We start from the raw sequence: 21,515 nt of genomic DNA on the forward strand, positions 1-21,515 counted from the left end.
TTTTTAATCATTGCCTACCACTCTCAATCAATCGGCTTGAAAACGACATTCATAGAGGCATAACCATGGTCAATAATAACATCTATGACAAAAATCCACCAGTCTGTTAGTTTTGTCTATACGCCTGTTTATTTCATAGGTACCTTTATATTAATGATACACAGGCCCAACGCCATATTTTCCTCCTCTTTCATAAAGAAGCACCAAGCATAAAGCAAATAATTTAAAGGATTGTTAACATTAAAGCTTTGAAAGTACACAGCTTGGGCGGTGTAAAGAAAATAGCAGCAGGGAAAGGGGGAGCGAAATTAAAAACAAAATCATATTTACAGTCACGAATGCACATAGTTGCATAGTCTGTACAAGGAAAACATTATTACAGATTGTACACGTCACAGTTCTCGATGGCAAAATTGACACCTGTAAATGTATTATTTTGTGTCGAATATTCTGGTCGAAAACAGAATCATGGTAGGCTACAAATACACCGACCAGAGGAAAGGGAAAGTTTAAATGTCCAATATAGGCCTATCATGGCTTCCGAATTGTGTTGTAACATTTAATACTATTCAACAAATAATAATTGTGAAATGCACAATGGAATAAACACAATTATGATTCGTGGTAAATACACGGAAACCATATGAACTCGACAGCAGCATATAAATGATCAGTCTATATAATCACCTGTATATATGAACTAGAAAGTATCCTGCGAACGAAGGCTACAGGAAAATGGTGCCTTATTACGCATACATACAGCAACCCCAAATGTTAGAAATTGAAATAACCTCATCGTAACATTTAGTTGCTCAACATTGCTGCTGATCTGTCTTTTTGAAGTAACTTGAAATTTGTTTATTACTGGTGATAAGAATTCACTGAGAAAAGTGTATCATTGACCTTTGACTATAATCGTTATGCTTTTACACTCCACATGCTCACAACAGGGGGTTTCCAGAAAAGTATTGCAAACGATCTCTGCTTAATTTCTTTTCTTTCATTCTTCTATTCTGAAACCAGATTTTAACCTGTCGGTCGGTGAGGTTCAGCATCCGGGAAAGCTGCATCCGTTTCTCTTTGTTGATGTAAACGTTAAAGAAGAACTCCCGCTCCAATTCTCGGATCTGAAATTTGGAGTATGGACACCTCTTCTTCCTTGTGCGAGGTGTACCTGGGGAAATCAATCAGAAAGGACATGATCAGTGAAAGTTCAATGGGATTGTTTTCCATTTACGCACAGATATTCACATGAAGTTAAAGTAGCCGCTCACACATATTCACATCAACACAAAGTATATAGCCTCTCTATGTGAATACACTATTCAGGAATTTCGAGAAGCATCAATTTGATTATACCAATTCTGTCAACATCCAACACTGCACCTAACACATCAGAGACATCCGCCATAAAGACTGTTACATTATCACAAGCGCTTGAAGAGCAACTCATATCAATTTACAGCCTCCAAGTATGTGTTTGTCTCACACACATATACAATAACAAAATGTATACGGCTACAGTTTGCGTTACATTCCCATGGAACTTAGCTATCAATTCCCACACTCCTTCTTAGCTGTGTGAAATGCATATGTTTATAATCGAGTCCTCTCGTAAAGCTAAAATGTCTTTCGGATCTGAGACACACTACATCACAGTGGTGGTCAAAACCTCTTGAAAAAGATAAAGTACAACGACAAAAAAACATCTCTGCAGTTATTTCCTGATTGGGCTACATTTGGCTACACAAAGAGACGCCAGTGGGCCTGTGTGTGTGAGTTAGAGATTGTGTGTGTGTGTGTGTGTGTGTGTGTGTGTGTGTGTATCAATCACTGCGGATTCAGGCATAAATATCCCAGGGCTAACCGAATGGAAATGTGTCTCACTTGGACAGAATGTGTTTGGTTCAATACTGCAGTTCAATGCTTGAATCCAGACATGGACACAAACTCACACTGGAGTCTCTACGACTGATTACACTTGTATCCTTTTCTCTTTCGTTGCAAGGAAACCACCACACCACAACACAATGCTATTGCTATCTTCGACATTTGCCCAGATAAATACAGATATATGGATACTTATGGAGCCTGCCTCTAAGTGTACAAGGCTAATAATCTCACAGCATGTCCTTTAGTGTTATAGTTTGCGTGCAAGCTGCTAAAATAAAATTCACAGGACGCCAAAAGCAATGTTCTGCCCAATTGGTTTTTACTCACGACAGCCCAACGCGAAAATCCCTTAAAATGCCCAATGCAAGTTCATGATCAAAGTTAGCTTTTGTCACAATAGCGCGCTCTTAAAATTTCACAGACTCCACGATAGAAGCGTCTGTGTATAACATCCTTTTTTTTCAAAGCACTTTCCCATCGTAAAAAGTCTTCTCATTGGAAGAAAGAGCTTTGTAGGTTATAATAAAATCCTTTGAATGCTTATAAAACTCCACATAAAATCTGACCGACAAAAAACACCGGGCTAGTCCCTTTCCCCATTTACAGCTTCGGTACCTACTCGAGTGGCTGTTCTTGCTGGCGCTGCGGTCCTTGGTGGCTGAAGAAGAACACGAGCCCGAATTTGTATGTTCCTCCTCATCCTCTGTGTCCTTGTCTTGGTCTGGGACGGCCGGTAGAGCCGCTGGCTGCTGGAACTTTGTTTCCAGCTTTCTAGCCTCGATCTTTTGTAAACAAGTATCTGCTGACTGATTGTCCGTGCCGCAGTATGCGGTCTCAAAAAAGCGGTCGAAACCTTGAGGGAGGACGCTGTTTTTCCCCACTCCGGGGTAGAACCCTGTGGAGGGATGGTTGGAGCTGGGATGGTGGTTATGGTGGCTGTACACATTCTCGTTCGTTTTCATAAGCATTTCTGTCATGGTGGATTGCGGAAGACAGTCCCTGTGCACCAGATCCTCTCCAGAGTAGCATGATGCATAATTGCTTCTATGGTGCCATTTACTAGAAGGGTCCAATCCATAGGAAACTTCCCGTACCGGCTGCACTTGAGACAGATTTGTGGAATATGGGTAGGTTATCTGCCGCGACGAGGCCTGTGGAAGAAACGAAGAGACGGCAGAAAATTCGGGAACGTAGTAGGTGCAGCTGGGGAGGTAGATGTTCGAGGCGCAGCCCGTTCTGTCCCCAAACTCGGATGTCCGGTCTTTGCGCGTCTGGGAGCAGAAGTTTCCCAGATTCACCGAGTTAAACATCTTTCCCCCGTACTCCGTACGATAGATAGATGTTTTGGATTCGAGCTGTAGAAGTGGGAAATTTAGGAAGGCGAGATGACGCGCAATCCGTCTAAGTCGCCCGGAGACACGTGATCGAAAGTAGATATTGTCATATATCAACGTGGAACAGTTGGATGTGTAGGAGTGGTTCACTTAGGCACGATCTAGGAGGTTCAAACTATTCATTTTCAAAACACCGCAGGAGCAGTAAGAAAACCAGTAACAGATTCCAGTTTGTTTACATAGGTTATGGCAATTATAAAGATAATCTTTAGGAGGCTATTTATGTATGGGAGTGGGCTAGGCTAGCACAGGTTTAGTATTTGATATAGCAGACTAAACATGCTGTTGAATTCTACAGGTAAGACTTCACTATTAGGCCTACTATGATTATGATGATTAGTATTATTATAACTACCACTATAGTATAGCTACTACATTAATACATTAGCATATTGTACAATAGCCTATACTGGTATACAGCAGAATATAGACACTTTACTCTCACACATTGTAATGTATGACTAACCACTACCAGCCTTACTGACAAAGTGAACCGCAATCACTGCGAGGTTAAGGCAGATCTATGCTTTATAATGAGACCAAGATTTCAAGACCACACTCGAAGCGCTGCTGTTTTGAAAAGTGTGTTTTCACTCTCATACAGTCTAGCAGGCTTTATGCTATTTGTAGGTAGTCTAAATGTCCGTCGTGAATCAATGACTAGATGTTGCCTTGCTTGAGATGTTACAATTTTGAAACCTGGGCATTTTTAATCTAAACCACTGTAATAGCCTACGTTTACATGTTGAAACAGCCACCAACAGACTAACATTTCCCTCTAATGACAAACCCCACAAAAAGTAACTATTCAAAATAAGCATTTTTGAATACATAGGTTATTTGGCTACATTCCCGTGTTTCAGGGACATTTTTCTATTTAAGTTCTATCTCGGATTTTATTTGATCAAGGCATGGCCTTAACGGAAGCCTACATGTTTTGCCTATAGTTTCAACATCACTGTGAACTAAATGAGAATGAACAAGGATGCAGAGCACAACGTTTAGGGGAGGGAGCCTACTCCGTTAGTTTGACCAAATCACTCATTTTCTTAATTCAATCCATTTCTCTTGGATCATGATAGGGCCTGAAGAGAACAGCCGAGAAAGTCAAGACCAAGTGTCCAGGCTGAACATGGAGGAGAGAAGAAAACCAGCTAAGTTTAACCTTTGACGACGAAGGCTGTCAAAACAACTCTAATCCACCAACTGCAAACTATAACATATCAAGTCATCGTAATTTTGAATCGAGATAGTCTTCACGAGAGTGGCTATATTAAAGCTTAACGCGCCCAAATCGTCTCTGGGAGGCCATTTGTTTTGTTTTGAAGTACAAGAGGGGCTATTTCTGCTTAGTCTCTACTGTCTCACTGGGCCGCAAATTAATCGATTTGTCATAGAATACCTTCACTGACAGCTGTATAGCAATAAGAAATCCGGTACTATATCTCTGTCTTTAGGACTACAGTCTATCTTTAGGACTAGTTGCCCGATTAAATACACATTGCTTTACGAAAGAAAAAGACAACTCTGGGCTACCATTATTGATTTGTTTTAATATGCCTGAGTGCTCCCAGGCAAGATAGGCTAGATTAGTTATCGCCTTCATTCAAGGAATTTCAACGACATTTCAGTTGAACAAATATATCTCACGGCTGAAGTCCTCATCACAAAGCTCTAAAGTAGATTAGGCCATGTGATCAACTAGAGGAATGATATTTCAATCCTGTAATAAATTGATATATACACACATTTAAAATACCCTTGTGCGCTCTTCCTCTTATGTGGTGAACTTTCACAGTCGTATACAGAATCACGTGAACTACAGTCGCCAATCGTCAACACAAAGCAGGATCATTGTATTGATAAATCTCATGAGACTATCAATAGCTTCCTATGTTCCAAAATATTTTTTCTTCTTCTGAAGTTTAACCCGTATGCAAATTACAGAATTGCATAACACAAACGCTATGGTTCCAATAGTTTAAACGTTTAAGATTATCATGGTATTAAGATTATGGAATTCTGTATGTTAACTTGACGGCCCACTTTGTCGCCTAAAAGCACAATTGTTTGGGGGTAAATCATCTAAAAAGAGGACTATCATGAGTAGATGTATGTATTTTGGAGAGAGGTATATGGCAATGGAATTCGTTTGTTTACAGTCCCCTTTCAGCGGATACAAAGTTGACGTACACGATGCCCGCATCCAAGTACAAAGAAAGCAGACAGCTGCCAAGACACAGCACTTGAATTTGACCACTAAAATCCTCTACGCGTCTAACCATAAAACGCAGAATGGCTGTAAGAAAAAGCTAAATCCCTTTGTTCTACAGAACACATTAAAGTAAGATGGAAAAAGGAGTTTCAAATTAGTATACACTCTGATAAGTTCTACCCACGCATGTAACCATGCAGACATAGGCCGACTGTGGTTTTGAATTATGAAAACACAAATGGAGAATTCCACGTCACAGCACAAGGGACGGGTAAAATAAGTTAACATTATTTTACAAAATAGCTGATGCTGGAAAAATGTTAGCTACCATAAGTTAGTCAGGCTATACTGCGCAGTGTGTCGTCGTCTCCCACAGGTTTGGGCTCAGTGCCTTACATTGTAATAGAAAATGGTGAACGTTTTTGCTCAAGGGGTTTCGCATTCCAGAAAGTAAACCATTCCGAAATGTAATAATAAACTCTTCGTATTCACTGGTTGCAGAAACTGTACTGCTGTTGTAGGCCTACTGTTGAGTAATTTCGAGAATGGCTTCCAAATGGCGCCGATTCTCCAAAGGCAATAACATTTACTGTAAACGAAGCCTTAACACACAACAAAGTATTTGTTCCTTTATAGAATGCATGATCATCTGCAGCAAGACAACAACAACCAACGTAGGTTACATAATAACCTAGGCTAATTATCCATAACCTTGTCAGACGTTCTCCAGCGCAGAGAGCATGTTTCTGCGCTGGAATGCAAGGAGGATTCTGAGAATTGTTCAAGTTAGGCTTGTACTGAAGGGCCCAATCGCAGGATCAGGTATATACCAGTGGTGTGCAATCACAAAAGGAGATGCCAAAACGTTGCCTGGGGTATTACATAAAGGACATACGCACAACACTTCCGTTTTCAAATCTGGACACAAGCTTGCAAGGAGCAATAAAGTCGTGCGTAATCCTCCTTCAAAGGCCTCAAACTATCCTAGTCATGTCTTATGGCGGTCTAAGGCCATAATTCAGGGGATAAGGTTTACCATGTGTTTATTCTTCTTGGATTTAAGTTCAAGTCACAGTTAGCCTATAAAATACCACCCGCAGTAGGACCCTGGAGTCGGATGGCTGGTGCGCCATTTCTCTAAATAAGAAGGGGTTCCTTCATAAATGTTTTTGACTAACCAAAGCCCCTGCCGAGTATGTCTACTATGCTGCGAGTACGATTACAAAATGTTCAAAAATACTGCTAGAGCCTTTACTGTAATAGCCACGCAGACCTTTTCGAGTCCTGCGAGTTTCCTGGAAGAAAGAGGTGTTGTAAATATGTGCCATTCTCTGCTTAAACATCACTGTCAGGAGAGCACATGCTTTACGACTGTGTCTGAGGAATCTAAGCAATGTATTGCTACCTCGCACAGTAATTACAATGTATTGTCTAAATACAAGTGCAGCCTGTTGCTTAGAAGAGCGAGAACTATCTTCACAAAAATAAAGTTGCTGTATTCGCAAGTCGTGTTTGTTTAGCCTAAATCAATAGCATGGCTGTTGTTTGGTTGGGCTTGAAGCGTATAGCATTATGGGCTATTCCTATTGAGTCATTCTTGAATTGCGGTGGTAAATGCTGTACCTTGACTTTGGCACCATGTAAAAACCCTTTAAAAGCACAAAAACGTGACAATTAATACATGTTCCGTTTTATTGAACTGTTATTTAATAACAACTCCTTTCTACTGCAAAGCATGTATTTGTATGCATTGTAGAAAGTACTGGGGGCTAGCAAATTAGCCAGTCCCGCTGGTGATGTGTAGAGGTGTAGTGACATGTTTTTAGAGATTTAGCGATATCTATATATTATTTTGAATGCTAGACATTGAACAAAAGTATTTCATATATTATATAGATCAATAAAACCAGTAGACCTATAATGTGTTACTCAGTTAGAACATCACTGATATAAGATAAGATATACAAGGAAAGATATACACGGACCTTGAGCATTCTCTCCAGTGGCCAACTGTTATCGGGGAGTGGCCTACTTTATATAATTAGTAGCTAATCACGCCCTTTTAATATGTTATACATTTGGCGATTCCATTGATCATTTTGTGTCTAAATCCAAAGTCTCAGTTGGTGTTAGTCAATTTGAATGAAAGGAAATAACTTTGTGAGCAAAATTATTAATCATACCACTGTAGTAAATTATTTTTAAAGGGCTGAGTACCTTAGATTTGAGAATTTGTGGCCTCCATTTCAAAAAATCCAAATGTACATAAAATGTCTCACCGGTGGTACCATCATTGGTGTTACTACTCTTAGGGCACAATGTTATCTTAATGGTACAAATAGTTTCAAATGTAATTAAGCTACCATGTTAGTTGATTTAGAATTGTGAGACTGAGTTGGAATATGTAGGCCTACCCAAATACATTTAAACAAATAAAAATCTAGAAAAATTAAGTCGATTTATTTCCAAAATGCCAGGTCCAAATGCCACAGTAATTCAAAAACAACCCTATTCCTTTGCTATTCGGGGACAGACAATGCTGTGAATATTTTCATCATCCATATTTTTGCTCCTGTGTTATTTCAAACGGAAGAAGAAAAAAAAACAGATGCACCGTCTCCCAGACGCAGACATTGTCTTGTCACTAAGCACCAAGACGGAAGGAAGGCAACGTTTTCCTGTTGAGAGGCGCGCGCGGCCTGCCTGGCCCGCCTCATATTAAAACGGTCTGAACCAGGGCTAAATGTTCGAAGCGTGTGTAATCATGTTACTGTCCCCCAATGGCCTAGATACATTTAATTGGATGTAAGTCGGGCTGTTAAACGTGGTTGTATAAGCTGCTAACAGTTTCAAGCACAACAAGAAAGGCCCTTGTTTTTACTGAGGTCTCAGTGAACGTACCTAGCGTGAAAGCATCTGCACCGAGAACCAGTATAGGTTACAAGATCAGATGATATAAACGCTGTTAAACGGACTCCCCAGAGTCTATTTCTGGAATTTAGGAGCACAAAGATTGATAAACAATAGGCCGTTGATTAGTCCTCTCATCACAAAGATAGAATTTATAAATGTAAGTTAAATTATTTCCTTTGCTTGGATATTTAAATAGCTTTGCATTATTTTTTCGCACAAAGTAATATTTTACGCACAATCATTTTGGTGGGTTTGACAAAAGTATTTTACATTAGTGGGCTCAATAAAATATCTTAATCAATTCTGTGAAAGTGTCAAATTATTTCACACATATTGGCTGGTTATTTTGTGACCACAGGTGGCCATCCTTTATCCAGTGATGTATTTTTCTGCTCATGGTAAATATTATGGTGAACTTGTTTTTACTGCAGCGCGGCACAGTGCAGTCGGCAACCCCCAAAACAAAACCAACTAAGGTTTGGACTATTTTTGAACATTCATTAAAATTCAATAAAAAAAGCAACAATAGCAGGGCTAACTATACTATTGTTCATTATGAAACCAAATAACAGACTATACTTAGAAACTGTTTTATAACTGTTTGTAAACTGTTATAAAACCTTCACCTATTATTTTACACCTACATTTAAACAAATCATTCCTTCCCACAAACGGCTTTGTCGAAAGGTGTTTTTTTAATTTAGCATGTTTTTAAAATCAGTATTTTTCAGAAGTTCTAAATACATAAATCATTCACACTGAAATAAACATTTTGACTAGTTTGTAGGCTATATTATAAACAACAAGTATCCTGTGATTGAGGCTTTATTTTGCATAAATCTTAAGATTGAGGCTTAATTATGGATAAATAATAAAATCTTATTGCAAAATGTGTACCGATTAATACAGTACATGACCAAAAGTATGTAGGCACCTGCTCGTCGAATATTTCATTCCAAAATCATGGGCATTAATATGGAGTTGGTCCCCCCTTTGCTGCTATAACAGCCTCCACTCTTCTGGGAAGGCTTTCCACTAGATGTTGGAAAATTGCTGCTGGGAGTTGCTTCGATTCAGCTACACGTGCATTGCTGAGGTCGGGCACTGATGTTGGGCTATTAGGCATGGCTCGCAGTCGAGGTTCCAATTCATCCCAAAGGTGTTCGACGGAGTTGAGGTCAGAGCTCTGTGCAGGCCAGTTAAGTTCTTCCACACCAATCTCGACAAACCATTTCAGTATGGACTTTGCTTTGTGCATGGGGGTATTGTCATGCTGAAACAGAATCGTCTAGAATGTCTTTGTATGCTGTAGAGGTAAGATATCCCTAGCCTGAACAGCCCCAACACCATTATTTCTCCTCCACCAAACTTACAGTTGGCACTATGCATTCGGGCAGGTAGAATTCTCCTGGCATCCGCAGAACCTAAATTTGCCCGTTGTACTGCCAGATGGTGAAAGGTGATTCATCACTCCAGATAACGCGTCTCCACTGCTCCAGAGTCCAATGGCGGCAAGCTTTACACCTCTCCAGCCAAAGCTTGGCATTGAGCATGGTGATCTTAGGCTTGTGTGCGGCTGCTCAGCCATGGAAACCCATTTCATGAAGCTCCCAACGAACAGTTATTGTGCTGACGTTGCTTCCAGAGGCAGTTTGGATCTCGGTAGTGAGTGTTGCAACCGAGGACAGACTATTTTACACGCTACGCACTTGAACACTTGGTGGTCCCATTCTGTGAGCTTGTGTGACCTACCACTTCAAGGCTTAGCAGTTCCTGACGTTTCCACTTCACAATAACATCACTTACAGTTGACCGGGGCAGCTCTAGCAGGGCAGAAATATGACGAATTGACTTGTTGGAAAGGTGGTATCCTATGGCCGTGCCACGTTGAAAGTCAATGAGCTCTTCGTACTTTTTGTATATATAGTGTATATTGCACAAGAACATCAATGTTCACCAAACAAACAGGTCTAAATAACCTTAGATGTATGTCTGAAATGAAATACATTACAGCAAAGAAACAACAGCAACCAAAGAGGTTCATTTCTGCAGGTCTAATCGATACTAAAACGCATTCAAATGAAACTATTTCATGTAGCCAGTGTAGGCCTGTTTTTCCATCAACTTCTTGCTATAATTACATTTGACTTAGGTCTTTTAGGCCTACTTTGATTTTTTTACTTTATTGTTGTGCTATTGTTTCAAACGATGAATTAGCATAGCAAACCTCTTTTATTATGTATTTGTTAATAACGATGGATCTCATTTGCCATATGGCTTTCCCTTTCCGAGTTTTTCACCTAAACCTTTCAAGTCAAAACTAGTTTCATCAACGTCATTTCCCATGCAGTAAGAGTTCAGACACAATGGCAAAGATCGAAGATTTCAATATATGTGTTTATCTTTATGTTGTGCGACGCATATATCAAATGTAACTTTGGCATGCTAAATTATTTAATTTAGCAAATGAAGGAGGTCGCGGCTGTTGATCAATGAGCTAACTAGGTCTGTGCCCGGGTATCCAAGCCCCGCCTTTCTTTAGAAACAAAAGGCAACGGAGCATTGAACTCTAAACACTGAGCACTGAACAACGCACAACGCAGATATGAGCTAGGCTTGCAGCACTAAAGTGCATACCTAGGCATATTGACTTAAATAACACTTAAATAACATTCAAGCAACATATGCCTGGTGCTCGAATGAAAGGTTTAAGATTATTTTGTAAAGTAGGCCTATACTGTATTTTCACTGAAGTAGTGTAGTGTAAGTCCTATTTCATTACTTTATCGTCTCACATATAAGACAACGCATCGTCTGTATATACCAGAGTCACAAATTAAGCACTGAATCATTCTGTATCAATTTCTGCTGCACAACTACAAGGCTAACAGGGAATATCTGAAAGAAGTTCAGAAGAGCTCGAAGTAAGCAAATTGTCCATGGTGTTCAATGCATTTTACCAATGGCAAGTACAACAAAAGACAAGACAGGAAACTAGCTAGACGGTTGTTTTTGTTGTCTTCCCAGTCTGAGACAATTCACAGTTTTCTATTGCACCCAGTAAGTCAGTCAGTCAGTCTGTTAGTGCTCTAGGGATCCATATAAGGTGCATGCTAACTTGACCTTCAATGTGTGCACTGCTCTCGCCCACACGTATCAGTGAGGGGAGAGGGGCTGAGAAGCTAAAGAACACTGCCCACAACTGTGCATAGGCCTCTAAAAAGGTTGTGCCTGCGTATTTTTAGACAAATAACAAATTGGCCTACGTCCTCGGATTCGTCCTGAAATGTTTTTATTTTGTGACAATTACTTCTATAAATGATGTTACTATTATTAGTATGATTATTAGCAGGCCTAGTAGTGGCATATTTGCATTGGTAGCATAAGTATTAGGCTATTCTTATTAGTTCATTACTATTAGGCTATAATTAGAATTAGAATTAGGATAAAGATGTTCACACTACTATGGTCGTTATACACACTGACGGAGCCGTCTCTTTTCACCAATCAACAACGTAACATATACTTTTAGTTTTAGTACACTCATGCGCGCGCACACACACACACACACACACACACACAGTTGGGTGCATGGAAATACTAGTGCCCATTTCTCCCACATTTCCATCTCTCTAACAAGCTCGGTGCCATAAACGGTATGAGAGAGACTGAGAGAAAGGTGGACGGGCCGGGGGACTACTAGACCACATGGTTATCTGTGGTGAAGTTCTCTGTGAAGGGCATGCACGGGTGCAGCTCACTGACCTTTGAGACGGGCCGGGAAGGGAGTCAAGCCACCATAAACAGATTTAGACAGTCTCAAAGTCAAAAGCGCCCAGGAGCATTAAACAAGGCCATTGTTAAGATCGCTGCGCATGCAGCCAACATATCTAAAGTAGGCCCACACGAAGAACTACTAAATGTGCTTTTAGAAATTGGTCCTTCGGTGACATAACCATAATATTTTGAAGGCTCTATAATCCTCAAGAGTGCCTCTTTTTCATCGCAACGCTTACTTGGCTCGGCACAATAAACCTTTCTTGGCTTTCATTGCATGTGAAGGCATATGCGTAAAAGCACGTTTATAACACTAGAAGTAGCCATTACGCAATGTACTAGAGGGCCTATAACCTAACCCAACGTCGAATATGTGTTGTGGAAAAGGGAAAATAACACGGAGAGAAAATAAAAGGCTGAGGTCTGATGTGATTGATTGATTATGAACTCTATTTGCTAAGATACAAATATCTAACAATTGTTTTGAAATGAGGGCATATTCTACACAATATCCTGACAATATGTATATATTACATAACATACAAAATACTTATATCATTCGTATTAAAAATGCTATGCAGTACTAGGCTAATATTGGTCCAGTAACACTACTAATATTATTAGTAATACAATATATTATATATTGTAACACATCAAAGAAGTGTTCAACATTGAAACTGTATGAATATTATCTGCGTGATCTCTGCGCAAAGGCGCTTGATATTGAACTCCAATGAGTACAAACACAAAATGTAACCCGAATCGATAAGACATTTCATAAATGTGCATGCATTCACTTCTATAATCTAAAATGTTTCGATTATTATAGACTGCATGTGCAACCACAAATCAGGAGCACTGTATTGCTTTGCCTTGTGCATGAAAATGCATATATTTCCACCATGCCTTCTCCATAATGTATTAGGTTGAATACATTTAAACTTACGTTATTTTGTATTAAATATTAGAAAACTTGTATAATCTGAACAATTATTCAGATGATTGCTAGTTGCGACAGTATTACCCAATATATGCTCTCTTTCTCTCTCTCTCTCTCTCTCTCTCTTTTCCTTTTTTCACTTTATCTATAAGCAAGTCCAGAGGCTGGTGCTGGACACTAGCGGTTCTGGTGGGGGGGGGGGGCTGTGACCAGTGCCCCTGTGACAACAATTTTGGACCCCCTTGTGGCCCCCCTAAATGTGGAGTATGAAATAATTTTTACATAACTGATTTTTGCTATCGTTCTTTTTTTTACATCCGTTATTAGTCAGTGGCAACGATGATGATTATGAACATGGTCTTTTGCCTGCTAATGCCTGCAATGCAGTGAAGAAAAAGATATGTCAACAATAACGTCTAATGTAACTGGCCCCTGTAACAGTACAACTGGCCCCAGCTTGGCCCCCCCAGTTGAAATGGTCTAGAACCGCCACTGGTGCTGGAGCGTGTGGTAAAGGCATTATGTTGCAATGCATCTCTCCATTGATGACTTAACGCACCTCTCAATATCTTGACCGCAGAAACTATAAATACACACATTGGATAGTAGGTTAGTTGAAAGGGCAAAATCACAAGAAGAGTATGACAGAAAAAAGAAATGAAGCTGAAAGGGATAGTGAATATGGCGACGTTTTCTAGTAACACATCATTGTGATGATGATTCAAATGTGCGGTCTTCCAAATTCTCAACGAATGCATGTTTACGCACAAGTTATTGGTGAAATACTTAGTTCAACACAGGCTAGTAAGCTATTGGAAAAAGGCATAAGTGGCAGCAGCGTATGATGGATGTGTTTTGATCATACAGGGACTAACTCAGACCGCTTGGCTGGTGCCACGAGTCGGTCGCTGGAGCCGGTCTGCTACAGTTCACTGAAATGCCAACAACTGATCTCAACTCAGAAAAAACACAAGCCGACAATTTAATGTGACAAGGCCTTAATTCCCAATAGGTTTTTATTTGCAAAGATAATGTTTGAGAGTTATTTGGTTGATATTTACAATGCGAACTCCATTTTTTCTTTTTAGCTGTCTTTTCCATATAGCGAGTGCTCGTATTGTTTTAAAATCCCAAGTAAGAGGGCTATTTAGGCCACTTGTCCATACCCCATGAATTTGACCTAAATAATGGTTTTGCGGACCACAGTAATCGTACGTTTGTTGAAACAGCATGTAGGTTAACTACAATCAAAATACTCAGCCAAGCATTAGTTTCAGGATATTAGAACTGGAATGTAAGCCTATGACTGATTTAAAGGGCAATTGTGTGTTCGAGTCACTGTTTAGCGTTTCAGCTACATTGACAACCTGGCTTTTGTACTGCAAGGTTTGTTTATAGCCTAATATTTAGATGAGTGAGCTATATTCAACTTACTGGTCTTCAGAATGTTTCTTTTAGAAGAAAAAGGGAAATAAAGTAAAGGTATATCGTAGACATATTTCGTGTATTCAACGCAATATCCGTGCGTAATGCTCAAATGTGACTCAATTGTTGTACCATTACATCATAATACAGTATTTAAAATCACAGCATAATGATGATGGTAAGACCAATTATATTTTTTAAAGATTCTGTTTATTAGAAACCTTACTCATACATAGATACATACATGTCATTATTACTTGTATACAATAAAAGGTTTTTAAGCAGCCCTCACAAGCGCAAATAAGGGAATGCGATATTGTACAAGAGAACAACAACATAAAACACTATTAGACTGAGGAGAGGGTATCCTGAAATAGCATGTAAATAGTACCATAGCATATCATTTCATATTACCACGTCATTTCATATGCCCTTACAACCGCAAAAAAATGGAACGCGAGATTGAATTCTACAGGACGAAATAACGGAACGTTAACATAAGACACTATTACATTGAGATACGGTATCCTCAAATAGGATGTAAATAGCATCATATCACATCATTTCCATACTTTTACAATTTGATACACGTTATGAGGTAAGAGACATAGAACATAGCGAATAGCAAACACAGTACAAATAATAGTCAGCAACTCCGACCAATACTATAATAATAATAGAATCATAATAAGCATAAATACTTTCATAATAAAGGTTTCATACTTACTTGCCTTAAAATGCAACGACATTTCTTTAACTCTTTCAGTCGTTTCTACTTTGAAAGTTCATAGGGCCAGAGAAATCTTTTATCTATTAATCATTTGTTATATTTCACATAATCACTAACATGCTGCAAGTATCTTTCAGTGCCATTTGTAGGTTTTAATCCATATACATTCAATATAATACAGTGTGCTGTTCAGATGTTAAAGGAGAACACACTGCGTTTAGATTGTGTATCTCATGTATGTTTATAATACGATAATTCTTTCCACAATGCTTATTTTTCACTCAAGTTTATATCTACTTTCAATTATGCCTATTTCAAATGTGCACTTTTCTAGCAGTAACCGTTATCAGGTACAACACGCTTATTGAGTGTATATGGGATTTGCATTTATACGTAGAACACATGCACCTCAGTTTGTTATTGCCATAAGGAAATCCATCAACTGTCTTGTGGAATACTAATTTAATAATCATTTTCAGCACAGCTATGAGAACTATCTTTCTTTGATAGCAGCCAGCACAAAACCTCGCTTAAACAGCAAGCTCGTCTGTTCTGATCGAACACTCTTAGCAAAAAGGTGCTGTCTAGAAGGTAAAAAGGTTATTCGCCTGTCCCCATAGGAGAACCCTTTGAAAACCCCATTTTGGTTCCAAGTACAACACTTTCAATTCCATCTGGGTTTCATTCCACAGATGCTTCTACATGGAATCCTACCCTAAACCCTAACCATAAGCTTCCCTGCAGTCAAATGACCGAGTAGCCTCATGGGTGGAATGTTATTCTTATTTTTAATAAGTTCATAATTAATTAGCCTTATTCATAAAAAAAACGCCCAAAATCCGGTGTTTCTACGTCAAACGGTTTTGTTATATTTCAGCCTTCTGTGATTTATATAAAGTGTAATATTAGGAAACCCAAAATGTAATACATTTCAACTCTTTATCTGACATGGTACACGTGTCTTATTTTTTGTAAGCCCATTGGGCTCCCGAGTGGCGCAGCGGTCTCTAAGGCACTGCATCTCAGTGCTCGAGGCGTTACTACAGACACCCTGGTTCGAATCTAGGCTGTATCACAACCGGGTTTGACCGGTGTAGGCCGTTATTGTAAATAAGAATTAGCTCTTAACTGAACTGCCCAGTTTAAATTAAGTTTACATTTTAAGAACACAAAATAACCATGTGCATACTTTTGTTTCAAAGTAGATTTGTTTAAGACTACCACGAAACACTGTGTTAGCCCACTGCAGTAAAAGGTTAACCCTTACCCTTACCTCAATCATAACTCTTACCTAACCCTAACCTTAAATACTACCTTAACCGTTTTAAATTTCAACTTCAATGGGGTGACGTCAGAGTTGGGACGTCCCACATATCCGTTGAGACTTTTCCAGTCCCCTATGCTATGGGGGACAGCCGAATAACCCTTTTGGATCCTTTTTTTCTAAGAGTGAACACCAAAGTTATGAGAGGCGGTTGGCTCAGTTTGGGAGATGAGGAGAAAGGCGATAAAAAAAAAAGTTAAACTATCTAGAAAAAGTTGTCAGCACATGAACGAATTCATGGCAAATAATAGTTCAATGTGCTGCATTCATAAAGAGGCTGGTATGGATTTGGAGTTTTAGCTATCTCTAAGATCCTCTGATGTGGGTCTTGGAGTCTGACCCCGTGACAGTGAACGTGCCCAAACACTTGGCGGAGACTACGAAAAGTAGATAAGGGTATTGTGTTTCGCATCGCTTACAAATGAACTTTGGGAGATATTAAACAACTGGAAATGTCCTCCATCTTAACCAATCTACACTGTAAGTGACAATGAATGCGCCTAAAGATGATTTAGTTTGGTCTACATTGGAGAATTGGCCTAATTACGGGTTAATCTCTCACTCTGGCTTCATTTGCTTATTAGGCTACATTGCTTTTCCTTTAGTTCATTTAGCTTTCAAATTCATATTCACTGGCCATATGACTAATAAGGAGTATTATGCGGTTGTAAGTAATTTATCAGAATCAATTATTCATTTTTAAGGGCTTGGGAACTTACCAGAGTCTAGGACACCATGCACTAATTCCATCCTTTAGGCCTATCCGGCGGGGGACGCAAGAATATCATCTCACAAGTTTATAAACGTCTGTATAAGTGATTTACCATAACACTATACAGGAAATACTATCTGGCATAACTCTGCAGAGATTCTAAGTTATGGCAGCAGTATCACTTGGTCGTTTTCTTTGGGGCCTACACCTCAAATACCTTCCTGGTCCTTTTGTACCTCCTGTGTGATAGAGATGGAGTGAGAGTAGGCTAGGCGCTTGCATGCATTTATAGCAATTGCAGACAGGAGAAATACTGCCTATCAATCGATTCTCCGTATGCTGCTGCATCTCTGCTAATTCTAAAAGAAGGACAAAGCTTGCTCCCTCATCATCAGTCTCTTCTTCTTCATACGCCGGTTCTGGAACCAGATTTTAACCTGTTGGTCGCTGAGGTTGAGGCGGTCAGACAGCTCCCTCCGCCGCTGTCTGGTGATGAATTCATTCAGCATGAACTCGCCCTCCAGTTCGGCCAGTTGGAGCTTGGAGTAGGGCTTGCGTTTCTTTCGGGTCCGGCTGTGCATCGGATACCACGGGGCACCTGGAGGGGGCACAACAGTTAGGTCTACAAACTAAGCTCACGGTCACCTCCAAGGGGAGGCTATACTCTCCTTACAATGTGACTTCCTGTGCTGTGCACATACACACAACCTGTTGTGTTACACTTGACTTGTTTTGGTCTGCAGTCTACGTCTGAATCTCATTCAATGACATGGGGCATGTTTGCTCAGAAGCAGCAGCTGGAATTCTCTGTGTCCATCTTGTCGTGTTTATACATCAAGTCAAAGGGACCACTAACTTACAGTAGTTTGTGTCACATGAAGTTTTACTGACGCAGTTAAAGCTACATTAACGTGATAATTAGGCCTAAATCTTTCCTTGCAAATACCCCTACTTATTTACCAGTTTCCAGGCATATTAAACGACTCCTTATTGTACACAGCGACAGATATTCATTCAGTTTACGAGTCATTAAAACGAAAGCCCTCTCTATTCGATGCAGTCATCCACAGCGCATTACCTCTTTAAATCACTGCACTCATTTGTGTGCGTAATCTGTGCGTAATAGACATGTTCTAACAAGCTGTATGATCCAAATAGACCCGGATTGATACATTCACATCGATAAGGTTATTCCGATTTTTTGGGGGTCTCTGACTCTTGAGACAGGACAGTAAGACCTAAGACAGTGGACTAAAATGGTCTGCAGTCTAAATATATATATATAGCCTTCTGGTTGGTTCTATCAGTAACAGTACACAAACACTTGAAGAATGATGGAACATTGTATGGCAACCCCTAATCCCTAGAAGTGTTTGTCCAACACGCAAATCAAGTCGCCTGCAGGCAAAAATCAAAACAATGTGATGAGTATCATGATTACGAATCCCTAGTCTACAACATATCCCTGGCTATGCTGAACTAGTACGAGTCATTTTATAATAAGCAAGCCTCTTTGGGATTTCTAATATCATATAACAGTGTCTGGATGAATGAAAATGGGACCCACCTCCGCCAGCAGTTATGTTGCCCGAGTGGACGGTGTGGTTTCCCGGTGACACCAGGGTCTGAGGGTCGCTGGAGGACGGTTTGCTGCCCTCGTTTAGAAGCGAGGAGTTGGAATCGGATTCCAGAGATAGGCAGGACTGCGGGTCTTGAGTGAGTTGCTCGGTCCCGTAATCATACTTGGAAAAGGCACCACTGTTGTTGCTGCCCATGCCAGTGTGCATACCGTGATCAGATGTTATGGATGATGATATGTCCCTCGCCCTATCCTCTCGTTTTAGGCTGCTCCCGCCACCACCAGAACAGCTCTCTCTGTTGCTTGCGCTGCCGTTGCTATAATAACATTTACCCTCCTCCGGTCGAGTAATTTCACACGACCGGTTGAAAGAAGGGTTAATAGATACGGGGCTGCTAAAGTAGGATTGAGAGTATCCATTGCACGGCTCCGATGGGTTCCACGGGAGGGAGCAAACATTGTCCCTTCTCGGGTAGGGGAGAGACGGTAGCCCCGCCAGTTGTCCCCCCGAGGCTCTGAAATTCGGAAAGTAAAAAGTGTCTCCAGTGTGGATGTTTACCAAAGGTCCCACAAACCCGGGATTAAGAAGATTATGCTCGCCCATTTCCGCGGGCCCGACCAACAGCTTCTAGTTTATTGCAATCTGACATTTAACGTAGTTAAACCTGGGGGTGCAATTGATTGGTCAACCCCAAGTCACGTGGTCTGAGGGCTAATTTATTCTACACCAGGGTACCACCCACTTGGTCCATCTCAGACAAAACAAAACATTAACTTCTGTATTATGTGGGTTTATATGTTTTTTTTAAAGTGCTATAAATATTTTATTAAATATGTAGAATCTATTTTTTATTCTCTATAAGCCAGCAGAGTCCAAACCTACTTCTCAGTTTGTATGCTATACTGTACAAATATGTGAAACTGTCCCTAGTCTCGTTTAATATCTTTATTAGCTGGCAAATGTTTTCAAATAGTATCACTTATGAACACTATTTATTTTCCAAGAAGGAGAGGGTGCATAGGACATCTTGTTTTCAAGCAAATTACGGTTGAATTCAATGTCATATAAAGCTGTGATGTCCCTCTTTTACAAGCTTGTTTTAAGAAAAGACTGATGTTCATTGCTGCGCTCTACTCATATTTACAGTATCGGGGTCAGCGGGTTGAAACCATTGGCTCTGTTAAAATCAGACGATATTCAATAAGGTTACTTTAAGAGCATATATTTCACATAATATTCTCACATGAACAACTTTAACAGATACCCCCTATAAACGTTCGCAGGCAGACTCGATGGGGATTGTTATGCCTCTCACAGTTCTTTTATATTAACTTTACAAGGTAGCAGAGGGCACTTAAGTGATTCAATCAGCGGAGAGTATGAACCATATTCCATTAATTAGTTGATTTGTGATTCTGAAGATGCTCTGTAGGTATCTACTATGCATCACAACACAGCCTGGTCTCATATACTGGACGTAACATAGTAGAAGGCTATTTAACAAAAACAAAAGTAGGGTGGTTGGTCAGAGTGGAGGATGGGTGTATAACGCAAACTTATAACCTAACCCTAACCTTAACCTTAACCTTATCCCCTAACCCTAGCCACCTAGCTAATGTTAGCCACACAAATTGGAATTTGTAACATATCATACGTTTTGAAAATTCTTAACATGTTGAACAAATTGCAATTCGTAACATATCATACAAAATGGATGATGGACATCCACAAATTAATACATACCATACAAAACATAAGATATCATACTAATTGTATCCCGGATGTACATTTACTATGTTATGTCTACCCCCAAATCCAGGTTGCACAACATAGCCTGTAGCCTAGTGGCCTCGTGGGTGGAAAGTTATTACTATTACTAAATCCGGTGTTTCTATGTCAAACAGTTTTCTTATATTTCAGTCTTCATATTTCAGGATGCTAACACAAAACTGAATTCATTTCAACTCTATATCTGACATTACAGGTGTATTTTTTATAAGCCCATAACCATGTGTGTGAGGTGTACACTTTTGTTTCAAAGTAGATGTGTTTAAAACAATCAAAAAACACTCTGTGACCCTGATTTTTGCCCACTGCAGTAAAAGGTTAATATAATTAACAGCCTAGAGAGCAATATTTTGGGGGAAAATACTTTCTTATATAATACCACAGGAAAAATAAATGCTCCATCTCAGAAAACAATCTAATCACATAAAAAAACCGCCTCCTATGAATAAGGCATGCAGCCAATAAGTTCAGGTGGGGGGTAAGACTGTCAGATCGTTCAGCATATACCGTCTTTCTAATATGCCTATGGATGGTGTGATACCATATTCTTTCTTTCTTCTCCTCCCCTCTGGTCCATAGATCAGTTCATCAATTGCATTGGAGTGATCTGGAAATACTACTTAGACTACTTAAATCCCTCTAATCTTAGTTATCCGGACACTCATTTCAATTCTTCCAGAGTTACGTCATGCTTAACCTATCTATTTTGCACCGGGGCAAGACCAACAAATGAATTTATATATTGCCATCCTATTTGTAAGCCTATATAATACTAATAGTAATACTAATGGTCTGCTATAGCGCGAATCTATCATTCTTTGTCT

The 21,515-nt window shown here is 39.7% G+C and overlaps 2 protein-coding genes and 1 long non-coding RNA gene across 3 annotated transcripts; 1 reads left to right on the top strand and 2 right to left on the bottom strand.

The window, feature by feature from the left end:
- Window positions 1-891: 891 nt before the first annotated feature.
- hoxc11aa (homeobox protein HoxC11aa) lies at window positions 892-3,303 on the bottom strand. Its single transcript, NM_001139525.1, has 2 exons — window positions 2,513-3,303; window positions 892-1,174 (listed from the first exon to the last, which is right to left on the bottom strand). The coding sequence occupies exons 1-2, from the start codon at window positions 3,201-3,203 to the stop codon at window positions 942-944; spliced, it is 924 nt and encodes a 307-aa protein (NP_001132997.1). The 5' UTR covers window positions 3,204-3,303; the 3' UTR covers window positions 892-941.
- An 88-nt stretch (window positions 3,304-3,391) lies between these two features.
- Window positions 3,392-4,586, top strand: LOC123726218 (uncharacterized). The gene is made up of 2 exons (XR_006758579.1): window positions 3,392-3,585; window positions 4,370-4,586. It is a non-coding gene; the product is annotated as an uncharacterized lncRNA (long non-coding RNA).
- Window positions 4,587-17,579: 12,993 nt separating this feature from the next.
- Window positions 17,580-19,578, bottom strand: hoxc12aa (homeobox protein HoxC12aa). Its single transcript, NM_001141907.1, has 2 exons — window positions 18,891-19,578; window positions 17,580-17,921 (listed from the first exon to the last, which is right to left on the bottom strand). Exons 1-2 carry the CDS (start codon window positions 19,504-19,506, stop codon window positions 17,683-17,685), a joined length of 855 nt encoding a protein of 284 aa, NP_001135379.1. The 5' UTR covers window positions 19,507-19,578; the 3' UTR covers window positions 17,580-17,682.
- Between the last annotated feature and the right edge of the window lie 1,937 nt (window positions 19,579-21,515).

Source organism: Salmo salar, chromosome ssa13 (genome assembly GCF_905237065.1).
Source record: "Salmo salar chromosome ssa13, Ssal_v3.1, whole genome shotgun sequence".
NCBI classification, from domain to species: Eukaryota; Metazoa; Chordata; class Actinopteri; order Salmoniformes; family Salmonidae; genus Salmo; species Salmo salar.

What these genes read in the sequence shown, in the direction of transcription:
- hoxc12aa (NM_001141907.1), bottom strand. Translation starts at nt 19,506, where the DNA reads ATGGGCGAGCATAATCTTCTTAATCCCGGGTTTGTGGGACCTTTGGTA. An exon ending in CAACATAACTGCTGGCGGAG is followed by an intron (nt 17,922 to 18,890) that starts GTGGGTCCCATT and finishes TGCCCCCTCCAG; the next exon opens with GTGCCCCGTGGTATCCGATG.
- hoxc11aa (NM_001139525.1), bottom strand. Translation starts at nt 3,203, where the DNA reads ATGTTTAACTCGGTGAATCTGGGAAACTTCTGCTCCCAGACGCGCAAA. An exon ending in CAGCAAGAACAGCCACTCGA is followed by an intron (nt 1,175 to 2,512) that starts GTAGGTACCGAA and finishes TGATTTCCCCAG; the next exon opens with GTACACCTCGCACAAGGAAG.